This window comes from Neodiprion fabricii, chromosome 3 (assembly GCF_021155785.1).
Source record: "Neodiprion fabricii isolate iyNeoFabr1 chromosome 3, iyNeoFabr1.1, whole genome shotgun sequence".
Taxonomy (NCBI): domain Eukaryota; kingdom Metazoa; phylum Arthropoda; class Insecta; order Hymenoptera; family Diprionidae; genus Neodiprion; species Neodiprion fabricii.
The window spans coordinates 36,424,436-36,448,801 of record NC_060241.1 but is presented as its reverse complement, the minus strand read 5'-3'; the positions used below and the strand labels follow the sequence as shown (position 1 = coordinate 36,448,801).

At 40.6% G+C, this 24,366-nt stretch overlaps 2 protein-coding genes across 3 annotated transcripts in view; one reads left to right on the top strand and one right to left on the bottom strand.

Annotated features, from left to right (window-relative positions):
- Positions 1–24,366, top strand: part of LOC124178877 (hemicentin-2-like) — a 249,234-nt gene that overhangs the window by 167,859 nt on the left and 57,009 nt on the right. The window lies entirely within an intron of this gene.
- LOC124178880 (putative uncharacterized protein DDB_G0272516) lies at positions 9,759–23,628 on the bottom strand. Its single transcript, XM_046562652.1, has 3 exons — positions 23,616–23,628; positions 21,816–21,817; positions 9,759–12,209 (listed from the first exon to the last, which is right to left on the bottom strand). Exon 3 carries the CDS (start codon positions 11,092–11,094, stop codon positions 9,880–9,882), a length of 1,215 nt encoding a protein of 404 aa, XP_046418608.1. The 5' UTR covers positions 11,095–12,209; positions 21,816–21,817; positions 23,616–23,628; the 3' UTR covers positions 9,759–9,879.

The window sequence follows — 24,366 nt, the reverse complement described above, 5'->3', positions numbered from 1 at the left end:
ATTGCCAATAATTTCATTACCCCTTCGATCACCGATCGACAGCTTTTTTTCGTTGATTCAATTCACTGCTCAACGCCGACGAGAGACGGAGTCGATAACCTTCGGCTGCAATTTTTACTCGCTTTATTCTAATTCCGTTTCGAGAGCTTTTCTCACTACACCGTTTTTTTCCTTCAGCCGTCAGCTTTCGTCGGGCAATCGCTGAAACAACCGAGGAAAGAAACGTGTGAAAGCTGTTCCAAGGAAAATAGATACGAGCTGCAGTACACGGAAACAAAAAACGGAATCCCCTGAATTATTCGTTCGATGTTCGTTCCCGAAATATTGCACCCCGAAAAACAATCAAGGCTTCTTCTCCAGAGGCCTGCAACTTGCAGGCGTATCGTTGCACGTCCTGCAGTTATCGACACACGGTATCCGAACCGTGAAAGATGTCGACGAACTGCAGCGGACAGACGTATCGATATCCCACCAATCCGCGATTCAGTTCTGGATGTAATTTCCGAACGAAAAAAACCAAGGGAAAAAAGAATTCCACCAGATCGCTGACCCGTGTAGCGTGATACAATTAAAGGCCCAATTAATGCGTGACTTTGTGACTTGAAATGTGTGAGGGATGAATTTGGGTGTTTCATATCGATTTTTTGTACAGTTGGAGAACTTTGAAAACACACATCTCTTTGAGGTATTTTGCTGTTCTGATAGTATACTAATAGAATTTCAATATTTTAGAGTAATTATTGCGATATAATGTAAGTTATTATTGTTAGAAACATACCGATCGAAAAAAATCGTGAAAATTGGAGGAATGATTCATTTCATGTTTTGCATGAATTATAAGTTTTTGGTGTTACTGTTAACGAATGAAATTGGTTTTAAAAAATCAAGATGGCGGACCTAATATGTGGGACGAAAATTTCAAATTTGATCGAATACGGAGAAAACTCTGTCCAGAGGTTCTCGGGATCGCTGATTACGAATCTGACGTCAGATTTTGAAAATTCAGTATAGCAAATCCCATCAGTGACCCCAAAAACCCCTGGATACAGTTTTTTAACCGGATTTGATTGAATTTGAAATTTTCTTCCACCATATCGGATTCGCCATGGTGAATTTTTGAATTCTACTTTTAGATTCGTAATCAGCGACCCCGAAAACCATGGAATAACGTGTGTCTCAAAGGGTTAAAAGGTTGAGTGATAACTTGTGTTTCTTCCATAACATACAAGATCACTTTTCTTTTCCTTGCCTTGTATTTCTAGTCATTGGCATCAAGTACGGATCAAAGTAAACGCAACAAAGTAATGGCTGCAAATTGCAGACTTTGCGATAAATCTCGTACACCCGTCAAAGCAGTCGTACTATAATTGGTTTCATGGGATGGTGACACGTATTTCCTGTATTCTAAAGGGTTGCGGGGTGTAGTTTCATCGATTGGATGCCCGATGGTATAATATCTGGAAGTGGGACGCCGCACGATGCGCCAGTTCGCTACGACCAGCTCGAGGCCGGGATGAATTCGTCGCAAATGTCATCCCATGGTCTATATTTAACGCAGCACGAACCTCGCCGTCATTACGGTCTCTGATCGTCGGGGTTGGCCGTGTCATCGTCGTACGAACGGAATTATACGAACGTCGTTAAGCTCGGCTTAAGGCTCGGCCACTTATATCCTAGCGGACGAAATGAAAATTATTCTTCGCTACTCGCGCGTATTTCCCGCAGTTTATTTATAAACACGTCGGCAACACGTGGATTATTCACTCATGTGAACCGTATCACGTGTGTCGTAATCAACGGGGTGGAATAAATTTACAGCTTTCATGGCGAACTCGTCAAATTGCCGGTGTCATCTGTCAGTATCGCTGCAAAATAAGCGGAACGTACTTCTTCTTGTCATTTAAAAGATTGAACAGCTAGATATCGGTATTTGTGCAGAAATTGTACAGAGCTGAAGTTTTCGAGTGGGAAAAAGTGGACGAACGACACATTATTTTGAGGAGTTGAAAACCATCGAAAATCGAATCGAGGACTGACACGGGTTCGTACCCGAATTTCGAAAATTGAGAACAAGATGTGTGTCGAAGGTTTCCCTAAAAACGGGAAAGATTTAAAGGGACATTTGTCTCTTTGTCACACGCCTGCAGCTAGAGAAAATAGGGAGGAAAAAAGGAGCTGGAGACAGAGGGAAGGGAAGAAAAAAAGGGGGAAAAGAAATAAAACAGCTCTCTTGTAACAGCACTTTCCTCTCGAAACGTGGACGCTGCATGGATGAAGGAGAGAGGAAGGAACAGCCAGCGTGTTTCTCTTCGCTGTACGAAAGTGTATAATAAAGCAATTTGTAACCTTATACTTGACTTATTGCCGGTAAATTTATCACAAAAACTACTCGGAAAAATTTGCCCGACGAATATATACATCCATGCATATGTATGGTTCCAATGTATTTTCACGTTGTATGCACGTGGCGGTTTCGATAACTATTTTTTCCCTTTCTTCTGCCTCTTACAATTCTCCCTTATCTGATGTTACACAAATAACAGTCCAACCTTGCGTGACACAATTCAATTCAAATAAGCGTATTAAAAATCTCGGTTTCACCCACGCAGCCATCGAATCGAACGGCGTTTGGTTGTTTTCCTCGACTCAAACATCTCCGATTTAACGAACGTCGAGGGTTTCTATCAGTTTCAATAACGCGGGATGATGACTTGGATCGGTATCGATTAGCCAGTCTAGGATTTAACCAAAATCCGACTGTCTCTCGGAAATCCGGCCTGTCTATCCGCGCGACGAAATTCTAGCGTTTCCGGTCCCATTCTCGGCACGCCGCTGCGCCCACAGCCCTACATCCCGCAGCTATGCATTACGCAGATCTTACAATACGTACACGCTGTTCCCTCGGGCAAACGTTTCCATGTTCGCAAAACGCTCGTTTGCCCGCGATACTGTTTTACCGGGGTTCCTGTAATTGGCGGTCATATAGTCGCTAGTGCAAACCCCTTTATTACCGCTCTGCCGCGTTTTGCCCTCGTGCAGCTTTGCTACGATACAGCCTCAAATTCTATTCCGAATGTACGTATGCCTACGTAAACCGAACGCCGTAAAGGCGTGCAATAATTGCCCCCGACATTGGCTAGTTAATAGTATAATATATCGAAACGTTTATTAGTCGTGCATTAAAGGAATTACTTCATTCCAAGAAAGTTCAGCCGCGCGGCAAATTTTTTCAAAGATATAATCAAAGATGAATATCTTGATTATAAATTTTATCCTAATTTACGTCGTTTTATTCTTACTCGACTCTTTCCTAGACAGAAATTAGCATTAATATGGAAAGTATTTTTGAAAAAGAGATTCCCTGACCTCAGAAATAATCTACGTTTCGCCGTGCAGTGAGGTTTGAAGAAAACAAAATTGTATTCATTACTTTCTGCAAAAGCTTTTTGAGAAATCTAACCATCAACCGACTCCGTTTACCGATAACCGACTTAGAACCCGATCTGAGAATTCCATGCGCGTGCAACAGCAAAAACAAGAAAAGAATTCTCCTTGGGAAAATATAACCCTTGGCATAATTAATCGTCCCACTTTTACAAATTGAATTTTCTACCAGTTTAACGTAACAATCAAAGATTGTTTCGACCATTTCCGAAATCGTAATATCAAGAAGGATTTGGAACGGATGCGGTGAATCGTTGTGTTTACCTGCAGGTTCTGTGTAGCGAAATAACGCGGCCATTGGAATCCGAAATCCATACAAGTATACCTGGAGGGCAACAAAGAATGGAAACGAAATGAAACTCTCGGCGTTCCTCCATCCATCGGTCGCCGATTGAAATATCTCGGGATACGGGGGGTGAGATTTCGGAGCGTATTCGGGGCGGGCGAATCCGCGCAGCGCAATATGAGGATGATCGCGGCTAGGTTTGCAGGTTCGATTCGTGTAACACGGTAGGTACGCCGGGGTTCTTCGGCGATTTGATTCCTTCAGGATCGCGGGACCCGGCTCCCGTCCATCTGGAGGAAAACGTGCCGGGCCGGAGATTCACGGAATGCGTTGTAAGACCGGCGTTATATCGTTCCATTGTCGAGCGTCCGATGCGATTTCCTCATCCCTTCTCGACGGCAATAAATATCCGCGAGAGATAGCCGGGACAGGAAGAGAGAGAGAGAGAGAGGTGGGGAGGGGGGGGGGGGAGGAGAGAGAGAGATCACAATGCTCCCCCGCGTATTAGCAGATTACCGGACACAATGCCGAGATTAACGATCGACGTTTCTGGCTACGACCACTCGAAACGAGAGGATATTTTCCGCGAGAATCTTCGATCGGGATCAGAAATCTTCCGGCATAATCCGCGATCGGTAAAACAGCGGCGAAACTTATTGCAACGGCTGAGAAAATCGCGAAAGGACTCGCTTTTCACATTCGGACTACAGTTAGTCACCTGCAATAACGCGGTACGTAGATGAACGGAATTTTCTATTCGCTGACAGAGACCGACTATCTTACAGCTATAAAAATAAGTAATCCTAGGAGGCCGTACGACGCACACAGAAGCCGTATGACGAGCCGTTGCACCGATGCTGGCATTTGCGCCAACCCTGTTTGTTGCCTTGCCTCATCGATATAACCGGGTTGCCTATCCCTCTGATATATTGTCTGATGCATCGACCCAACGATGAAGGCAACGAGATCATTCGGATCAAGTAATAATTCGTTATTTGTGCGGAAATAATTGAGGTGAATAATCCTTCAATACCTGCAGGATTTATTCAATCTCAGGTATTTGTGCGCGGGTTTGGTTAATTGATTATATTTTTATCTGTAAAGGAAATTTAACTAGGATTTGACCGTAACTTACCGCGATTATAAACTCTTAATCATAAATTTGATCAGACAATTAGCTAGAGTCGTCGTTCTTTGAACATTTCGTCAGAATTTCTCTAAAAAGCTGGAATTCTTAAAATTTGGCGAATAACCTGTGAATTATTTCTGTATGTTCAGTGTGTAACTGGAAGAGTGGTCAAACATGTCATGATTGAATTCTCTGTCAGGTTACTGTTGTTCATGGAAATTCGCGGGATTAATAATCCGAGTTCAACCACAAGAGTAAACTTTGAGCCGAATCGTAATTTTCAATTTATTGACGGACGCGGTGGATGATGAAAAAGTAATAGTAGTTAAATTCAGGAACGATCCCTGAAACGCGGAGTGATCACGTCAAACGCGAGTAATTAACCATCGCGATAATAAATTACCGATATCGAGGTTAAAAATCGGAGGTTTTTTACCCTCTATATGAAGCACTGAATAGAAGTCGTGCGTCGAAATGGAAAATTGGTTGCCGATAATAGGCCTTGGCTCGGATACACGCGTAAAATATACAAAACTTTTTGGCACCCAGCCAAACGAAAAGATTTTCAAATGTTGTTACGGATAAATTCGCGAGTATTGAAAAAAGAGAAGGAGAGTAAAAGAAATTTGCAATCCAGCTCGGTTCATGTCGCTAATTTCCTTGCTAATTTATTACATGAATTGTAATTAAGTCTGTGGAAATTTCGCTCAGAATCTATTCGTATAACAGTCCTGCTGTTAGCAAAGAAAACTCGTTTAAGATGCTGCGCCTGTATTCGAGATCGGATTTTCAAAGCAAATAAAAAACTGAACGTTGAATCAAAGGGCAAATTATTTCGGTAAAAATTTCACGTGGTATAAGATTTATTACAGGTGTATCAAAAAATCGGATTAACGAACATTGAACAATATGGTCATGAAAAAATGACTTGATTGTAAAATTTTTTTGTTTTCGCCAACCATAAAGGTTCCACTTTTTTTATCATTCGAGTATTGCACGGACTAGATAACGTTGATCGAAGGGTTGCAGTTATTTCACCCTCGCATCACTATAACTGTGTACCAAAGGAGGTTTTTGATATATTGGTAAAAGATAGAAGAGAAAACAAAGAAAAGTATTGGAAAAAAATCCACCACAGCTGAACGGAATGAATATCAAAAGAAAAAACACGAATGAAATTGGCAAAAATATGAAACCTTGTAACGGTTTTTTTTTTTTGAGGTTCAACCGATACGTTTTGATTTTATGTTATATTAGAAATCTAGATATATTCAATAAACAAAATACATTAAATCAGGAGGAAACAATGTAGAACACAGATTTATTGAGTTTTGGTATAACCTTTTAAAAGAACAGGCAATCATAGAAAATCTCATTCACTCTTTCATTCACACGTTAAAATTACTCAATGCGATTACCGACGTTTTGTATATAATTATTCTGGTAAAATTTTTGTACCATATTAACGAAAGACTGGCTCTCTTTTCCTTTATGCTTCAAATTTAAAAATGATTCTAGTGAAAGAATGAATCTACTGACAAAGGACTCTAAATTATGGTGAGATTACAATAAAGTTAACAGACGAAGATATAAAATACTGACTTAAGAAGGCTATTACAGATTTGTGGCACAATCCACCTACAAATCAGTAATGAAACGATGACTTAGCTCGGAATATCTCTGATGAAGAGAGGTGGCCTAACGGCTCCGTAGATGATCATGGATGTTGAAGTTCTTGGATATTCCTTTTATAGAATCGGTCTTCACCGATTATACTGCGTGGTCGTTCGTCGATCAGATATTTGGATTTGTTCTTTAGGCTCACAGGCTCCGAAAGATTGGGATTCCGTTGGGTTACACTTCTTGTATGAATCGTCGTCTCAAATTTTTTTTTTTTTACTTGTTTTGTTTTCCCAAATGTTAACGAAATTATAAGAATGTGAATATGACAGGACTAGACTTTATATCGACCGTTCGCTTCGACCCCGGCTCGCAGAGAGAGAGAGTTACACTTATTTCACCGGATAGGTGATCTTGACCGACGTGACACCTAGAGTTAAGCGTTTGCCCTTTATTTTGAAACGTTGTATGTGCTTAAGGCGCGTACATACGAATTACTTTATATTCTATGTGACTCGCATGTAATATCGTTACATCACCCCCCCCATTTTCGAGATTGTTGTGAGAACGAAAATATCGAAAATTACTCGTTATCCTATATTTGCAGTAAAATCTAAAAACCTCTCTTTAAATTACTTCTTACTTATCAATCATTCAATCCATTCATCCTTCATCATTCATCATTAAAATTATCATTTTAAAATCTAATCACATTTTCTTTTAGCAAACATTTTGTTTAACTGGACTTACATCTAAAAAATTCTATAATCTATGCATGTTGGACTTATTAGAACATTTGAAGGATTCATGACGAGTTTTTCGTGAATTTTCATTACAAAAAATTATCTGTTATTTAGCACTTGGATTTGTGGGCTGATAATATTTGCGTAAACTCACACGATTGAAAGTTCCCAAGTTTTTGTTTTTATTTTTTGTATCTATTAAATTATATGCATTTTCATTAACTTTTTTGTTTATTTTGTACGGACCTTTAAACAAATGGAAGAATTTGTGTGTTAATTTATCGATAGCGGAGGATGGATATGGTACACGTAGTAAAACTAGATCTCCTTCATTTAAAATTACAGTTGAAATTGATTTTTGATTCCGGCTTCTATATTCAAAATTTTTCTTCAAGTTTTCTTTGGCTAACAATATTTTAATATCGTGACTATTTTCAATTCTGTCTGGAAATTTTACAATTTTTGTTAATTCATCATGCGCTGTTTTATTAAAATGAAGTTCGTATGGAATAAAACCGGTGCTATGGTGTGTTGTTAAATTTAATAATTTTTCGATTTCTTTGACATATTTTGCCCATCTAGTATGCTTATCATTGCAGAAGGTACGGAAAAATCTCTAATCATCTTGATTTTGTCTGGGTTGGGACTAACTCCCTCAGGTGTTATAACGTATCCGAGAAATGCGATTGACTTCTTACAAAAAAGTGACTTATTTAGACGAAGTGTAAAATTGTGTTTCATTAAACGATCAAATATTAGGCTTAGGTGTTTCATATGAGAATCAAAATCAGTTGAGGTTATTAAAAGATCATCTATATAACAAGTCAGAAAGGAGGTAAATTCATTACCTAATGCCATATTTAGGGCACGTATGAATCCACTTCCTGCCGTCTTGAGACCAAATGGAATTCTGCAAAAATGGTATAAAGTGCCACCGTGTAAAAAAGCTGTATATTGACGTGAATTTCTCTCTAGCGGGATTTGCCAATATCCATGTGTTAGATCAGTAGATGTCATGTATTTTACACCATGATATTTTCTTAATAATTCATTTATTGGTGGTGGACATTCGTTATCAGACTCAATTATGTCATTTATATATCTGGCATCTAAACATAACCTCACTCCATTCTCCCTCTTTTGTACTATTCGCAATGGATTGCAGTATTGACTATTTGATCTTTCTATAATTCCTGCTTGAAGCATTTTCTTTATCTCTGCATCTACTGCTTCTCTAAGTTTAAATGGTACCGGGTATGATTTTTTAACGATTGGCTTGTCTTTTAGTAATTTGATAGAGTGTTCATAAATGTTTGTACATCCGGCTTTCTCTGAAAATAGTTTTTCATATTTAATTAGCAATTTTTCCAGCTCAACTTTTTGCTCTTCACTTGTACCCATAAGATTATTCGCGATCGACCGGACAGATTCGAAAAAGTTTTGATCATTTGTTTGAGATCTTGTTACTTGAATTTGTTCTATTAAAATTGATTCGATATTTTCATCCAATTTATCTTTAAAAAAATTGTGATCTTCCGATTCTACTGTTTTCTGGCAAACTAAATTCTTTTTGTAAAAATTATGGTCTTGTGATTCTATTGTTTCTGCGTTATTTTGTTCATGTTCGTTTACATTTTGAAATACAGATTCATTACATTTTATATTATTTTTTACACACATCAAATTTAGATTTTCTAATTCATTATTTCTCGGATTATCTCTTTGATCTACCGATGCAATTTTATCAAATTCACTTATTGCTACACATATATTTTCCTTATCTACTAAAATATTTTTATCAATTTCATCATTTTCTACAAAGATATATTTTAAATTTATTTCTGTTTCTTCATCAATTTTATTCTCTTCTACACAATCAGATTCATTGTCAATTTGCATCACATTTTCATGTGTTTCTGACATTTTATCATCATTATCACATTCAGGATCTTTAGTTGTGATATTTTCAAAAACTGTTTTTATATCTTCATCATCATTTTTATTTTCTTCATTATTATTCTCTTTCTTTGAATTCTTTTTAAATATTTCTTTACCTATTTTTTCATGTTCTTTTTCTGAATCTTCAGTTCTTAAAATTTTGATATATATTTTCGCGTTTTGTGCAAATGAGCTCAACCTTTCCGCAGGTTCCCGGTCGTATGAGAAAAGTGGTGGAGCTATTACTTTACCTTTAATACTAATTGTTTTCTGACCGTAATCTAAAACTACTTTATTAATATCAAGCCAATCGTTACCAAAAATCACACTACTAGACAGATGCGGTATAATTAAAAAAGCTGTTGTGATTTTCTGCGATCCTATATGAACATCAACCAAAATTTGTCGCTTAACCGCTGTGGGCTTTTTCCCAATTGCTGGTAAAACTACTACATTTGTAACTGGTAGTTCATTTAAACTATGATTACCTTTGAGAGATTTATATACTTTTTCAGACATACATGTTACTTGGCTTCCTGAATCAAATAAAGCTACCATTCGATAATTTAACACATTTATTACTACATTCGGACCATTCGATAAGTTTTGTTTTACTCTTTCAATTTTTTCTTCAGCATTACCAATTTCGTGCATTAAGTCCTCAACTAAATTTGCATAATCCCAACTCGATGTCGGACTTATACACATCGAGCTGTTTATTAGTTTAAATTTCTATTTGGACTGGTTTGTAAATTATTGGTGTTAGTTTGCATTTGAGTTTGTAATGACTGTATCTGATTATTGGTTCCTGAGAAATAAGGTGGTGGATAATTGACGTTTGGTAAATTCATTTGGTTGCTTGTTGATGCTTGAACTTGCGGTTGATATTGCCATGGTGATAAGTTTGTACCAAATTGAGGATTTTGATAAAAGTTGTTTGCAGCATTTGGATAATTTTGTTGCCTACTTGTATTATTTATCTGTTGCTGTTGTTTATGTTGAATTTGCATGTTGTTTACATTATTCACTTGATTGTTGTTACTTTGATTTTGATATTTGTGTTTATTATTGTTTCTTTCTTCATAATTTACATCTAATTGCGATAAAGCTTGTTCTATTATTTTTGTATCCGCCATATTCACAGTTGCTAGAGTATCACGAATTTTATATGGTAATTGTTGGATAATGGTATAGTTTATTTCGAACTGGTCTAGTTTCGGTAATAGGTATTTTGCTTCCTTAAGCTGTTTAAAAAAATATGTTTGAAGTGAACCATCCTGTTGATTATACCTTCTTGAACTCCACTTTGTTTTGACTTTAACTTGGATTGGAATGGAATAAAATTTATTTTTAAAGGCTTCTTTAAAATCATTATACGTGTTGATAGTTTCTTTACTCGCTTCCCACCATATTTTTGCTCTACCTGATAATTTACTTTCGACTATCGACAATTTACACTCTTCCTTCACACATTTTAACCTGAAATAATTTTCCAAATTTTCCAAATATTCAATAGGATTTATAACTTCTTCATCTGTAAACTCGGGAGCTTTGGCATCAATGTGACTTCGTTGCAAACTTACTATTAACTCACTCACCGATATTTGATCGTTATTGGTAACTGGTTGTTGAACTGGATTCTGTATCTGTTGAAGAGCCTGTCTTTGTTGTTCGTTCTGGAGCTTCAACAATGCGACTTCGTTTGCCAGCTGTGCGTTAGTTGCTTGTTGTGCCTGTAGCTGTTCAATCGTATTTCGTAAACCCGCGAAACTCGCCATTTCCTCCTTCAAACGCTCCAGTTCTCCCTCCATCTCGCCTGTATTATTTCGTATTTGACTATTGCCTGCTTTTGATATGTCAGGTTCTGACCTCCTTGGTTTATTTGTGATCCTTGACCTAGTTTTAACAGGTGTTCTTTTAATCGTTGGTGCCATGTACTTTTGAAATTCTTATATTTCTATTTATCGCGTAATATATGTTTCTTACAATTACTACCTAAGGTCAATCATACAAACATTCAACGACGAAGTTTCAAATTTAATCCTATGTTTACTTTCTTTATGTCTAAACTTTATGTTCGGGCGCCATTTTGTAACGGTTTTTTTTTTTTGAGGTTCAACCGATACGTTTTGATTTTATGTTATATTAGAAATCTAGATATATTCAATAAACAAAATACATTAAATCAGGAGGAAACAATGTAGAACACAGATTTATTGAGTTTTGGTATAACCTTTTAAAAGAACAGGCAATCATAGAAAATCTCATTCACTCTTTCATTCACACGTTAAAATTACTCAATGCGATTACCGACGTTTTGTATATAATTATTCTGGTAAAATTTTTGTACCATATTAACGAAAGACTGGCTCTCTTTTCCTTTATGCTTCAAATTTAAAAATGATTCTAGTGAAAGAATGAATCTACTGACAAAGGACTCTAAATTATGGTGAGATTACAATAAAGTTAACAGACGAAGATATAAAATACTGACTTAAGAAGGCTATTACAGATTTGTGGCACAATCCACCTACAAATCAGTAATGAAACGATGACTTAGCTCGGAATATCTCTGATGAAGAGAGGTGGCCTAACGGCTCCGTAGATGATCATGGATGTTGAAGTTCTTGGATATTCCTTTTATAGAATCGGTCTTCACCGATTATACTGCGTGGTCGTTCGTCGATCAGATATTTGGATTTGTTCTTTAGGCTCACAGGCTCCGAAAGATTGGGATTCCGTTGGGTTACACTTCTTGTATGAATCGTCGTCTCAAATTTTTTTTTTTTTACTTGTTTTGTTTTCCCAAATGTTAACGAAATTATAAGAATGTGAATATGACAGGACTAGACTTTATATCGACCGTTCGCTTCGACCCCGGCTCGCAGAGAGAGAGAGTTACACTTATTTCACCGGATAGGTGATCTTGACCGACGTGACACCTAGAGTTAAGCGTTTGCCCTTTATTTTGAAACGTTGTATGTGCTTAAGGCGCGTACATACGAATTACTTTATATTCTATGTGACTCGCATGTAATATCGTTACAACCTGAGCTGCAATATCATGATGCGATTACGGCGACGAAATATATCTTCCATTTTATGTGCAATAAAATACGCACATCCGTCGCACTTATGTGAGTTTAATAAATAAAGTATTTATCCTTTACGTGATCATAGTTGACCAAAGCTTCTTACCGTCCGCTGCTTTATACAACCAGGAGCGAAATATTGCGCTTTCAGACTGCTTGTGTGCGTACGAGAATAAAAGAAGCGTGCGGCATTAGTCTTTGAACTGTTATCCGTGGAGAGGAACGTAATGTTTGAACTCGGATCGTGTATGCGATGATAGAGAAAAATACCCGGCGATTAATCGTCTCCTTCAAATATTTACGAGACGACGAGTTACCGCTTTAGTTTCGACCCGACTTCCGCAGACCTTCTCCGAGGGAAATTAACCGTCTTTTTCAACCCTCCGAGGCTCGAGCCCCGCGCCAGAGGAGCAGACGAAAATTTCATCTCTGGGAATACCCGCACGAATTAAGACAAACAAAAAGCAGCCCAACGGGGAAACGGAAAAACATTTTCTCATTTTTCAAGTCACCGAAACTTGTTACTCGAATCGATTTCTTTGCTTTATCACGCAAACAGCCTCGCGTGTGATTCATGGAATTAAGTTTCCAACTTCATCCGAAAACCGAGTAACATCAAACAAGGACCGAAGTCGGCATAACCCAAACTGAGAGAAATCTTTAGTACCGGTTATCGCTCAGTCCTTGACTATTTTCATTTCTTACCGCAATCGGAAAATACAGTTCTAGGTAGAAAATGGAAATTAGTTTTCTAGCAACGATAAATTGACGTTCAATCCTTATTTAACTAAACAAGTAGAGTAAACCTCACAAACTGATTTTGCGTGGCAATTACCAAAAAAGTATCGACAATAATGCAAAATGGTTACGCGTAGCTCGTTTTTCCTAATTCCAACAATATTCAAACAGTTTTTTCAACCATACCTGTTTTACCGAATTTTTCTAGTTACTACAACAAGTGAAATTTTTCTCAGTGCAGCTTTCGCTTGTAAGGATCTCCATTTTGCGGCCACCCTCAAGATGTTCGGCTTAAGGTACTTAAGGTGCTCTTCGTTCACTGCGAAACTACTTTTTGGCCTATCGCCGAACTCGGGCAGCATTATGCGGCGAGTAAATCAACGGTGATGGGTTAAACGGACCGCGCACGGTGTTCCGGACATTTAGGCGAAAGGTACAGGTTACACGTATTACGGGAAGTAACTAATAGCAGCAAAGTGGCGGCGATTGTAGGAAGGTACGTGCCAGAGTCGAACGGTTTCTGTAGTACCTATCTACAAAGCGAACCGTCTGACTCGATTCCCGGTGCAATATCATCTAACGAGGTAATACGAGATAATCGGAAGATTAAAGTAAGAGGCAGTGATTTCCTGAACTGCACTGCGTCTCGTCGGCGTCGCGACGCTTCCCGTTTCCTTTTCCCCTCATTTTCCATCTTCTTCGGCTGCTGCACGGCTGCATCTCGGGCGACGCGACGCCTTGAATTGCCTTCTGACGCCCGGCGTCCCGGTTTTCTCGACAACAATGGAGAGCCTGTCTCGTTTCTCGGTAAACGAGCGGGTGTGTGGGCCTTAGGACAGAGCTTAAGGCGCGCCTTTCTCCCCCCCCCCCCCCCCCCCTTGCCACTCGATCCTCTCGCCCTCGTTGCTACTTATTTTTTCCCTTTCGCGTTGCGCTGCCCTTTCCTTACCCTCCCCTCCCTTTGTTTCGATTTTCGTTTTTCCCTTTTTCCCCGACTTTTTCACTCATTCCTGAACGGTCAAACTTTTTCACCCCTGCCAGCGCCCTTTTGACCCGGTAATTCGTTCCCCCCACCATACTTCGGATCCAGTCGAGTTTCGGCCGACTGCAGCTATTTCCCCTGTTTCGCAGATCATTTTACTCCTGACCCCCGGCCTCGGTATCCGCTGTCCCAACCGCACTTCTCTCTACGCGTGTGTGCGTGCGAAGGCCGCACGTCACTTCTATAAATTTATGGACCCGAACATCCCGCGTCCTTTGACGCTCTCGTTTCAATCCTCTTGGCGTGGATTCCCTGTTGCCGATACCTTGTGTGTGCGATATTGCCCTAACGCGTGACCTCGTTTCGGAATTTAAGTAATTTTTGAGTGAAAGCTTTCAGGATAGAACTCGAGGAGAGAATACCTGAAACCTGCGCTAAGTAGCGGAAGGGAATTGAAACCAGAAACCGTAATGAAATGCGGAACGAGATGGAGGAGGAGGAGGAGGAGGAGGAGGACGACAAAAAAAATTACGTCCAATCAGAGTGGCTGGGTAATTTTTCCGGGAAAACGAGCGACTGCTTTTTAGTGTTATTATTATCATTACCGTTATCGGTGTAGACAATTATACCGTGGTTCTTCTTTGCATGTATACGTGTATCATAGGTTTGATACATCTACTTAATTGGCTTATCCGCATTTAGCGTTTCGCACGCAGCGATGAAAAATTTTTATATACGTATACGTATATATATACATGTATATATTTATGTATATACAAACGTTTATACGTCTACACAGGTATACAGACCAACCTTATTAGTCATTCAGCGGGCGTGCTTTTCTTCGTTAACTCTTCCAAACTGGTTAGCTTTCGAAATCACTCCCCAGATGCCAATACAGTAATTTCTACCCCGGGATCATGAGCCGCGTGCTTCGTTACAATTACAAACTACGCTCCGTACGTTTATTATTATACCACCTTGATGAATTGTTATACCGTTCCTGCTCCGCGAGTACCAGCTATTATTATAATTGTCAAATTATCATATCCGACGCCTGTCTCGTTCGAAAATAATTTCACTTCTTCTTCTTCTTCTTCTTTTCGCCCTTATTCTTTTTCCCATTAAATTTCCACGGGACTAACGAATGGAGACAAAGAAAGTGTGCGTGTGAAGTACAAAGGGGGAAATACGCTCACGTTCAGAACCCATCCGCCCGCAGATACCCGCATTTTGTAACAGGTGGAGCTGGCTCGGATCAGCGATCACGAGTTGGAACCCCTTTCATCGCGACAACCTCCGTCACTTGGTAATCCAGATCTTGGCGTGTATACACGCGTGTATTCTACAAGGTGCACGAATATTTAATTACGCCCGTGGATCGCCACAAGTTGTCCCCCCGGAATGAATAACAATAACGCCACCCCTTGGTCAATGCACCCCTATAATAATGCATCGCGATACAGGGTTGATCCTCAAGGTGTTACCTCGGTTCAGATACTTCGTCAATTTCTTCTTTCGAAACTCCTGCGCTGCGTCACGATCAAGAAAAATCTGCTCGCGTACGAGGTCTCGCCTCGATCGATCGATCTGCCGATTTTTTTTTTTTTTTTCATACAAAATAGTCAATGCTGGGGATGATTACCATCGGTGTAGGTATAATACTTTGCTTTTAACGGAGAAAAAACGCAACTGTGTAAGAATTAAGCCCGCAACGCAGGAACGCCGGGCAGCTAAGTGCAGCGTGTGAAACGAACCTGTTCCGATTATTTTCCTTCGTTATTTCCTCCCCCCGTTTCTCTCGCTCTTCACCCCCCGATCTTCTCAGGCAAACCTGTTCGACGAACCGCATCGCGTATTTCGATATCCCAGCCCGGCAGCTGCGCACCTGCGCCGAAAAGAAGGCAGACGCGTGTTGCCACAAAAGGTGTCAACCGATTCCTCTCTTGAGTCCCAGACAGTGGCCGAAATCCTGGTGCACGACTCGCCTGCACGGTGGTATCGGTATCCCATGCCGTTACTCCCGTGATTGGATGATTCCTGTGTCATGGGGGTGAAAATTTGGAAAGTGCTAGAAAACGGAAGGATAAGAATATCGAGCTTACAGAACCGCGAAAGTCTTTTTCGTAGGATGTCAGTTTGTGAAAAACTATAGGAAAGTACGTAGAATCGTTAGAATTATCAAGATCTTATGTTGTCGCTTGCTGTTGTTATGCTGTCATTCTTGTTAATTCCGAAGATTCTACGCTTTACCTTTACCAATTTTTAACTGATTTTTTATAACGTACTTCAATAATTTTTACACTTCAAAAAATTTGTCAAATAGATTCTTGCGCTTCTCAGGATTCGGTGTGTCGGGAGCCTTCTTTTTCCAATCCTTCCACATTTGCATTCCCGCCCTTCGCAAGCACGATAAAAGCGTGTCAACACACCAGCCAGATTCGAGCAAACTTTTCTCGAGATTCGAGGTCCTGCGGGATGGATCTGGAATTTCCTCGATGCGGGCGATCATACGCGGGATCGGTTTCAGGAACGAAGCGTGGGAGTCCTCGATGCATCGAGAATTTTTTATTCTGATCCCCTAACGATTCTGCCTTGCAGGAGATTATTCGAGCGTTTCGACCGCGTCAAAGACGGTCAGTATAACAATTTCCAGCGCTTCGAACGGCCGCGGAGCTTTCTTTTCACTTTGTATCGGGCTAACAAATTTAAGGACGTTTTGCATCCGCAAACAAGCCGCTCTTTACCCGCCCATTTTCTTCCACCCCCCTCCTTTTATCTCGCTTCTCGGAAATCATCCCCGCAGGTACGCCGGTGAATACAGTGTCGCTATTTCATCCAGAGCTACGCGACGGGATCCGACTCAAGATCCTTTGAAATACTCCTCTGATATACCTGCGTGTATGCTCAGGTACTCCGATTTTCTCACGATCGCGACGGCGGTTCTTTGACGGAAAAACCGATCCGCGGAATTCGAGGGGCTTTCTTCGTTCTCGGAAGAACTTTGATCGACGATAGCTTATTCGGCAAATTATAAAGCAGACTTTGAATCGCCTCGATCGTCGCGCAGATCATCTGCCGATGACGCTATCGTCATTCACGGGAACTCGTTTTACGAGAATTATACATCGCCTTTCGAGTCGCATGACCTCAGATCAGATTTGTAGAAATTCGCAACCCGATTCGAGAATCTGAGAGTGGAAAGAAAAAATTAGGCTAAATATCAAAGTGTTTTGAGCTGTCGCTTGATCGATTGAAAATTATTTACAGGAATTGGGAAGAAAATTTTTGCGGGTAAGTCGATTCGGTATTTATCGTAAAATGATAGTGTCGTTGTTGTCAAAAATGTCCTTTAGTCTGCATAAATATTGTGTCTGAATAAATATCGAGTATGTACCGAACAAATTTCTCGTCAGCAATCTATTTCATCGCAAGACAAGTTTTAAGCTTACATTTCGCAATTTATACAGTTAATAATTGGTGGGTACGTAGTAATTTATCGCTCCTACAGCTGAGCAACGAGCAGTTCCTGACATTCGTTCGAAGCGAACGTGATAAAAGAAAAAAAATTCCACATCGAACCGACGCGCATTACGAAAACTGGAATGGATTCTCGTAAATACTCTCAGTTAAACAATCGTCACGTGTCCCGGTCCTCAAAACATCTCAAGAAAGAAAACAAGCTCCGGCGTTCGGTGAATCGGAGTAAAAGGAATGCGAAAAAGGTATGCAGATTTCAGTAGTACGTCGAAGAGACGCGCTCAATGACCTCGTATTACGACGCCAGGCGCCATTCATTCGGTATTACAGAAAGAGGCCAGGCCATCGGTAAGCCGTAAGCCGTGAGCGTTAATAGTAAAGGGAATTCGAACTCGGGCGTACGCACGGAGGAAATTCCGTCTCGCGTAGAAGTCTCGGATCTCTCTTCGAGCACCGGAATAATTAAACACAGAGGCGATGATGGTTACGATATTTTTCATAGTACTATAAAAACGTGAACGGTGCCGGCGGGGGGCGGGGGAGGGGGAAAGGATAGAGAAAGAGCGAGAGAGTGGGAGGGAGAGGAAGGTGAGTGATCACGGCAATAAGGCTCGTCTCACACGGTCCGCAAAATACCCGGAGACTCGAATGATCCGGGACTTGAGCCCCGGATGACTGTAATTTCGCGGCTTGACCGTCGCGCAATGGGGATGAAAAATGCCGGAGGGTAGTCGGGGTGGATAAGGGTGGGTGATAAAAGCTCCGGCGATGAATCGCCGTTGGGACGTAAATATTCCTGTGGACTAGGCTTAAGAGCCGTCCCCCTTACTCCACGGGGTTTCGTGTCGAAACGTGATCCGAGTTACTTGTGTCCGTGGTTTTCTTTCTCCGTGTGCGACGAGAGGTAAGGTAACGGGCTTCGAAGGAAGGAGCGCCGCTGTAAACCGGCTTCGAAACTACGCCAGCGTCAGCGTGGCAGCGGCGTCGCCGTCTTGGAAAATGGGAAATAACGAAACAGGAGTCGGACAGCTTGCCGGGTTATCGATGGATCGGAGTCACTTTTATCCCGGTAATATATAAGGGTCGAAATTGGTCGGAGGCTGCACAATTGCCCCGGGATCGCAGGACGATGGTCCTTCGAGGTATCCATTCGCGGAGCTCGCTCGTAACCCAAAGGATACGTCGGGCTGTTCGAAAACTCCTTCCTTCCTTATATTCTACATCGTGTGCGTGTGTCCTACGATACAAAACTCTGGATTATGTAATGAAAAACGCAGGTGCCTGCTTAGTTCCGACCAATCGCTGTCGTTTCGCAGCGCCCCAAGTTTCACCTACGACATTGGTTTTCCCATTTTTTTCTCTCTTCACATTTAGGTTCTCCCGCCATGTGTTTCGGATAGGGAATTTTGTTACCCTTTTTATTTCACACCGTTTTCTCTTTCTCAATCATTTTTCACAGGCAACCCCTGTTACGCCACTCCCGTGCGTATTATCCTGGGCTGTTTCGAAAACGATGAGCTTTCGGTTTTCCGAGTATAATTTAGGTACATCTGTACACATAAGTATCTGATAACTGAATCGTATTTTCTTTACTTGTTTCAAGTTTTTTAGTAAAAATAACCTCATCTTTCTCTGTTCCTGAAAAATGAAACACGATGTCGCAAAATTTGTGCAATCTTCAAACATCGATTTTTCGACGTAGTTTCCCGTCGTCATTTTCTCTGGAAATCTTCGGCCAAGCTTCTTGTTACCGATTAACCTAAAACCGACAAGACTTTCGCGATGACGCGCATATAATGCAACGTGTAATAGATTATAGTCAATACCGCTACTCTCAAGAACATCTTTGAACCTTTGTTGTTGTTCCGATTTTCTATTAAAGGTTGATACGAAGTGAAAGAATCAAGGGTTTCTTAAGAGAAAAAACTGAAAAAGCGAGGAAAATGGATTTGAAACTTGTTATATCGCGCCGGTTGACAACAACTATACAGGATACGTCGAGGGTTGATAAGATTCAGAATTGCCCTAGGGATAAAGTCCTCCTCGATGCTGGACTCGTAGCCGATCGCAATCGCGCGGTCAAGAGACGCGGTGCAAAGTTGGAATAAAACGATCCAACTCCCCTGCGAATAACACCCCCGAAGAAAAGCAGTTTGATTTGATAAGCTGACCCGTGGCCGGGAGGCATTGTCCCGGAAGTTGGATCTTCCCGAGAGTGAATAAAAATCAGATTTCCAAACTTACCTGCCCGTGCAGCAGCGCTCACCGCTCACGCGATTTAATATATGAGGGTCAGATTTTTCCCCGACCTACAATGACCTACGGGGTCACCGACTGTACGCTCCGGGAATTCTCCAGAGGATTATTTATGTCCTAAAAATTCAACCCGGATAAATCCTTGAACGAATTGTCGCTCGATTACCCCCAAAATCGTCCGTACGAACGGATTAAGAAGCCATTTTGCGGCGAGGGTGAAGAAGGAGCGAAAAATTTAAGCTCTGATTCTGCTCGAGTCACATCGAATCTTTACTGCTGAAATAAAAATTTAGTCAGGAAAGATTATAGATTTTATGAAAAATCGGAGACACTGGTCAAAGAGAAATAAGAATTCTATCACACAATTGAACAGTCGTTACTGTAACATATAATAGTAATTGTGAATTGTCAAGTATAAAATAGTTTCTCAGTATCGAATAAAAATTCTCGTTCATTCGAATACACGTCTAAAGTAAAATCAACGAAGCTTTTCTTGCGTCAAGTAAATCACACTTGTTTCTATTGTCATACCACTTTCTTGTTGAAGTTATCAAATGATTATCTAGTCGATTGAAAAAATTGTTTCAACAGTGTTTCAAGTTGGAATAATCCGTATTCATCCGCAGTTGCTGATGATTATTAAAATAACACGAGTGTTTAACGAATCTCGGGCCCCGCTTTCGATGCTAATCTTGTTCGTTTATGCGAAGAATTAAATTTTTGGAAATTCCGATTGCAACGTGATTTCCAAACAGTCCCCAAGTCGAATTTAGCGCCTACTTCAAATCCTACACAGGAGCTCCTATTTTCCGATTTACCAACTTTAGGCTCAAAGTAGGTTCTGTTTAGAACCTCGTCTAAACCTCCAGAAATAGTACAGTTCACTGCAATAATAAATTTTTGAATTTTGTATCTATATTAACTTGAAGCTCATCTCGTTTAAAGGACTTTTGTATTCGTAAGAACGTTGAACGAATACAGTCGAAATACGATACTCAATTTTCAAATGTTATTAAAGCTTGGCGAAACAGCTCTTGGATTATTAATCGCGAACACTTGAACGTCGCTGTAATAATATATCATCTATGGAGGAATGAATAACGTCAAAATAGGTTCAATAAATTACCGATAGCGTCAAAGTACTTTAATTTTTAGGAGTCGTAGGTTCAACGTAAGATTTCTAGTTCAGTTTCGTTCAAACTAGGCTTGTACGAACCTCGTTAAGGTTATATGTAGACGCTAAACTTCGACTCGGGTCGTCTCCACTTTCGCCAAAGTTAATTCGCAAAGTCCCTTCTCGAAATTGCATTTCGTTTCTTCCGCGAAGGACACCGACTCCCAGAGTGCGGCGAAGAGCGTCGTCGAATCGAGGCAGGATTGTAGGCGTCTCGACGCCAATGAGTCCCTGGGACCGGTGTGACGGGTCTGCAGATGCGAGAGGGCCCGATGCCCTCCACGTCCTCAAGAACATGTGGTCGAAGAGGTGATTGCTCGTCGACGTTCGAAAGTCGGAGATGCGGTAGCTAACCGACCGAATCCCGAAGAGAACTTTCCAATTCCCGAGCTGCAGGCATTTCTTTCGAAACGTGGGGTTCGTTCCTGTATCCGAAACATTTCTCCCCCCAAAGACGCGCGAGGTTTATCAAAGGCAATCCCGGGGTTTTCATTAAGCGCAACTTCTATAAATAGATATGAAAGTTGAACTTGATCCTGACGAAATGACGAGGCCTTTGCACTCTGGGCTCGAAAGCTCCCGGATTCGTGCGTAAATCTACTTATCGCTATTTCTCATCGAGCTTCTTGATACCAGTTCTGAAACCGCAGTCAGGGTTGCGTTTCTCGCTCTCTCGAGCCTGGGCTTGTTTATTATACGTAAAAATATCTAGAAATTGTTCGTGGCGCCGGGCGAAATTCGGTATGAAATTTGCATCTTACGCCACAACTTTGAATTATGCAATAAGATTTGTATGGGTACTGGTTTCTGTCCAATTAATGCCCTGCACGCAATTTTCTTCAAACTTCACGCTCTGCGTTTTCTCATCTAATCGTACGCGGTCTTAGAGGTTGATGCGTTTTTTTGTTTTCCTTTTTTTCGCCAGTTCGTAACTGCTCTTGAAAATATTTTTAATTTTTTTTTTAAATTTTTTTCCATTTTTAACAAGATTCAAGGGATCACCAAAGTCAAAACTCTAACAAGATTTTCTGTTATTCTGGCGAGGTTCTAAATGTAAAACCTTGAATGCGAAATACGTATAAGGTATTTCTACAAAGGAAATACCAACTTGAATAAATCCGAGAGATAATGACCAGTTGGAGTGGGAGATGATGCAAAAGGGTAAAAAAGTTGAACAAGCTTTTTAAATTGAAATTATACTCGTTTTGGCTTTCATGTTTCGCATTACCATACAAAATATTCAGAATATTTATGGATTTTTATACGGGGCAATGTGGAATTGATGTAAAAAAATACCCAACTGTACATTATTTCTGGATACGCATGAAACAATATTGAAAAATGTTCTACTCGTTGTTCAATAAATTATGCCTGCTAGATGTCGTGGTGAAAGAAATAACTCCGTACTTTATTACGTCTGGGTTAAAATTATGTTAGTATTTAAAACGTGCGACAATTAGTCATACGCGTGAACGAAATTGGAACTATACTTACGAATATATCGCGCAGTAATACATAGTTGACGGTAAAATTGAAGTAAAATCCGTGAACCTCGTTATAGCAATTGTTTAAAATCGCAAAGCAACACAGCGTCTAGAAATTCTTCAACAAATTTCTCGAATTATAATTCAAAAACTGTGTAATAAAGAGTCCCGGTGGAAAAAAGAAGGCTGCTACATCTTTTACAAGTAGATATAATACGCAATTTCTCTGGCTCGACAGAAGAATAGAAGAGAATTTTCGCCGCAGGTGATTCACCGCTCGGGGCGGTCCAAGTTTTTTGGGAAATTTAATTATTTTCCAAGTAGCCTTAACAGCCTCTTTGTCTATCCCGTGATCCTGGAACAAAAGGAGAGAAATTCTGGGATTCCTGCGGATATAAATCCGTCGGTTAATCGCGCGCAAGTCGCGAGATAAGCTCATTACCACGGTGTGAGATCTCAGGCACCGAATCTCGAACAAGTTTGAATTACAACCAGCTGCCCGAGTCGCAAGGATTTTAATCCATCCCTTCGAAGGCTCGTCCATCGGTTTCTCGTCTCCTCGTCCGTGTAAAAATTGGAGTCTCCAGCCCCTTTCCAATCGGCGATTCCAAATGCATTAAGCCTCGACGAGACGCGGTCTTTACTTTTAATTTTCAGCCGATTTCACGGCCTCCTCAACCCGTCAACGTTCCGTATAATTGCATTTCCACAAAACCGATCCGATTATTATCGGCTTACGTCCCTGCCAATATCTCCAATGTTACATTACCGCACGTAATGGTCCTGAGACGCTAGTGGTTATCGAATTTTTATCACCCTCGTCACCTCGTCTCCGTCTCTCGGTGACATTATCCGATACTGTCCTTCCGTTCGACGTTCACCCGAAATTGTACAGGGAATTAATTTCATCGAAACGTTTAAACACGGCGACGACAGTTCGGAATACCGCAAAAAAAGAAAGTTACGGATAACGACTATATAGCCGGAATCTGACGGAGTCGAGGAGTCGCGAGTGAACTTTTATTACACATCCGGGACCATTTATTTCCCACAAATTAATATCGCGCGCACTAGTCGGCGGTGCTAAATATGCAAAAAAGAAATTTTCTGCGCCAGCCTCTTTTCCCTTGCTACCACGATTGTTTCGCCCTGTGGTGTGAGTCGGATTTATACGGAAACAATACAGTCGGTTTCCTCTCGTACGCTGCACCCTTGAACCGCGGTTGCATTTGCTAACCGTTACTTTCACGCTAGTAATAATAGCCGTACGGCTCGGCATTAATTGACGCGTAAATGCTCGGCGTTAATTTGGTGGAAATCGTTTAGCCTCGGTGTAAAATCGTCACATTCGGACCCGGCTTCAGTACCGCATGTGAGCACGATGGTCAAATCCGTGATTCATAGTTAAATTTAATTAAACACGAGTCCGAGTGTCGAGTGGCTCAAGGATCTCGGCAGTGTTTGCTACTTCGACCAGTCTCTGCTTTGTAATTCTCTTCTTCTTTTTTTTTTTTTTTATTCTCTTCGGTCAACGAGGTCCGAGTTTCAAAAATAATCTCGGAAGCCGAACGAAACCTGTTGGAGACGAAACGATTACACTTTGTCGTCGAATGGGTGAATTGAATCTATTACACAAGCCTAAAGAGAAGACTCGAGGCAATTTATAGCCAAAGGAACCAATTAGACGCACTTTAATCTTCATCGCACAGAACTTGGCTCGAGAAAAAGAAAACGAGCGCTTTTTACCATCTTTTACAATCAGCGTCGTACAGAAGACGAAGTCAAGTGTCGAGATTGGGTGGCATGCCTCAAATTTTATTGTAGCAGGACCGTGAAAGTTATGGGATGCTAAACTCCGCACAATTGCGATTCGATCCCAGATCTGCGAAATCGGTAAAAAAAAAAAAAAAAAGAAAAAAAATTGATCAAGCATGATCCAGAAGCGGAAATTTCAAATTTCCTGGAATAACGAGATGCTTTTTTCTCTGTTTCAGGTACGT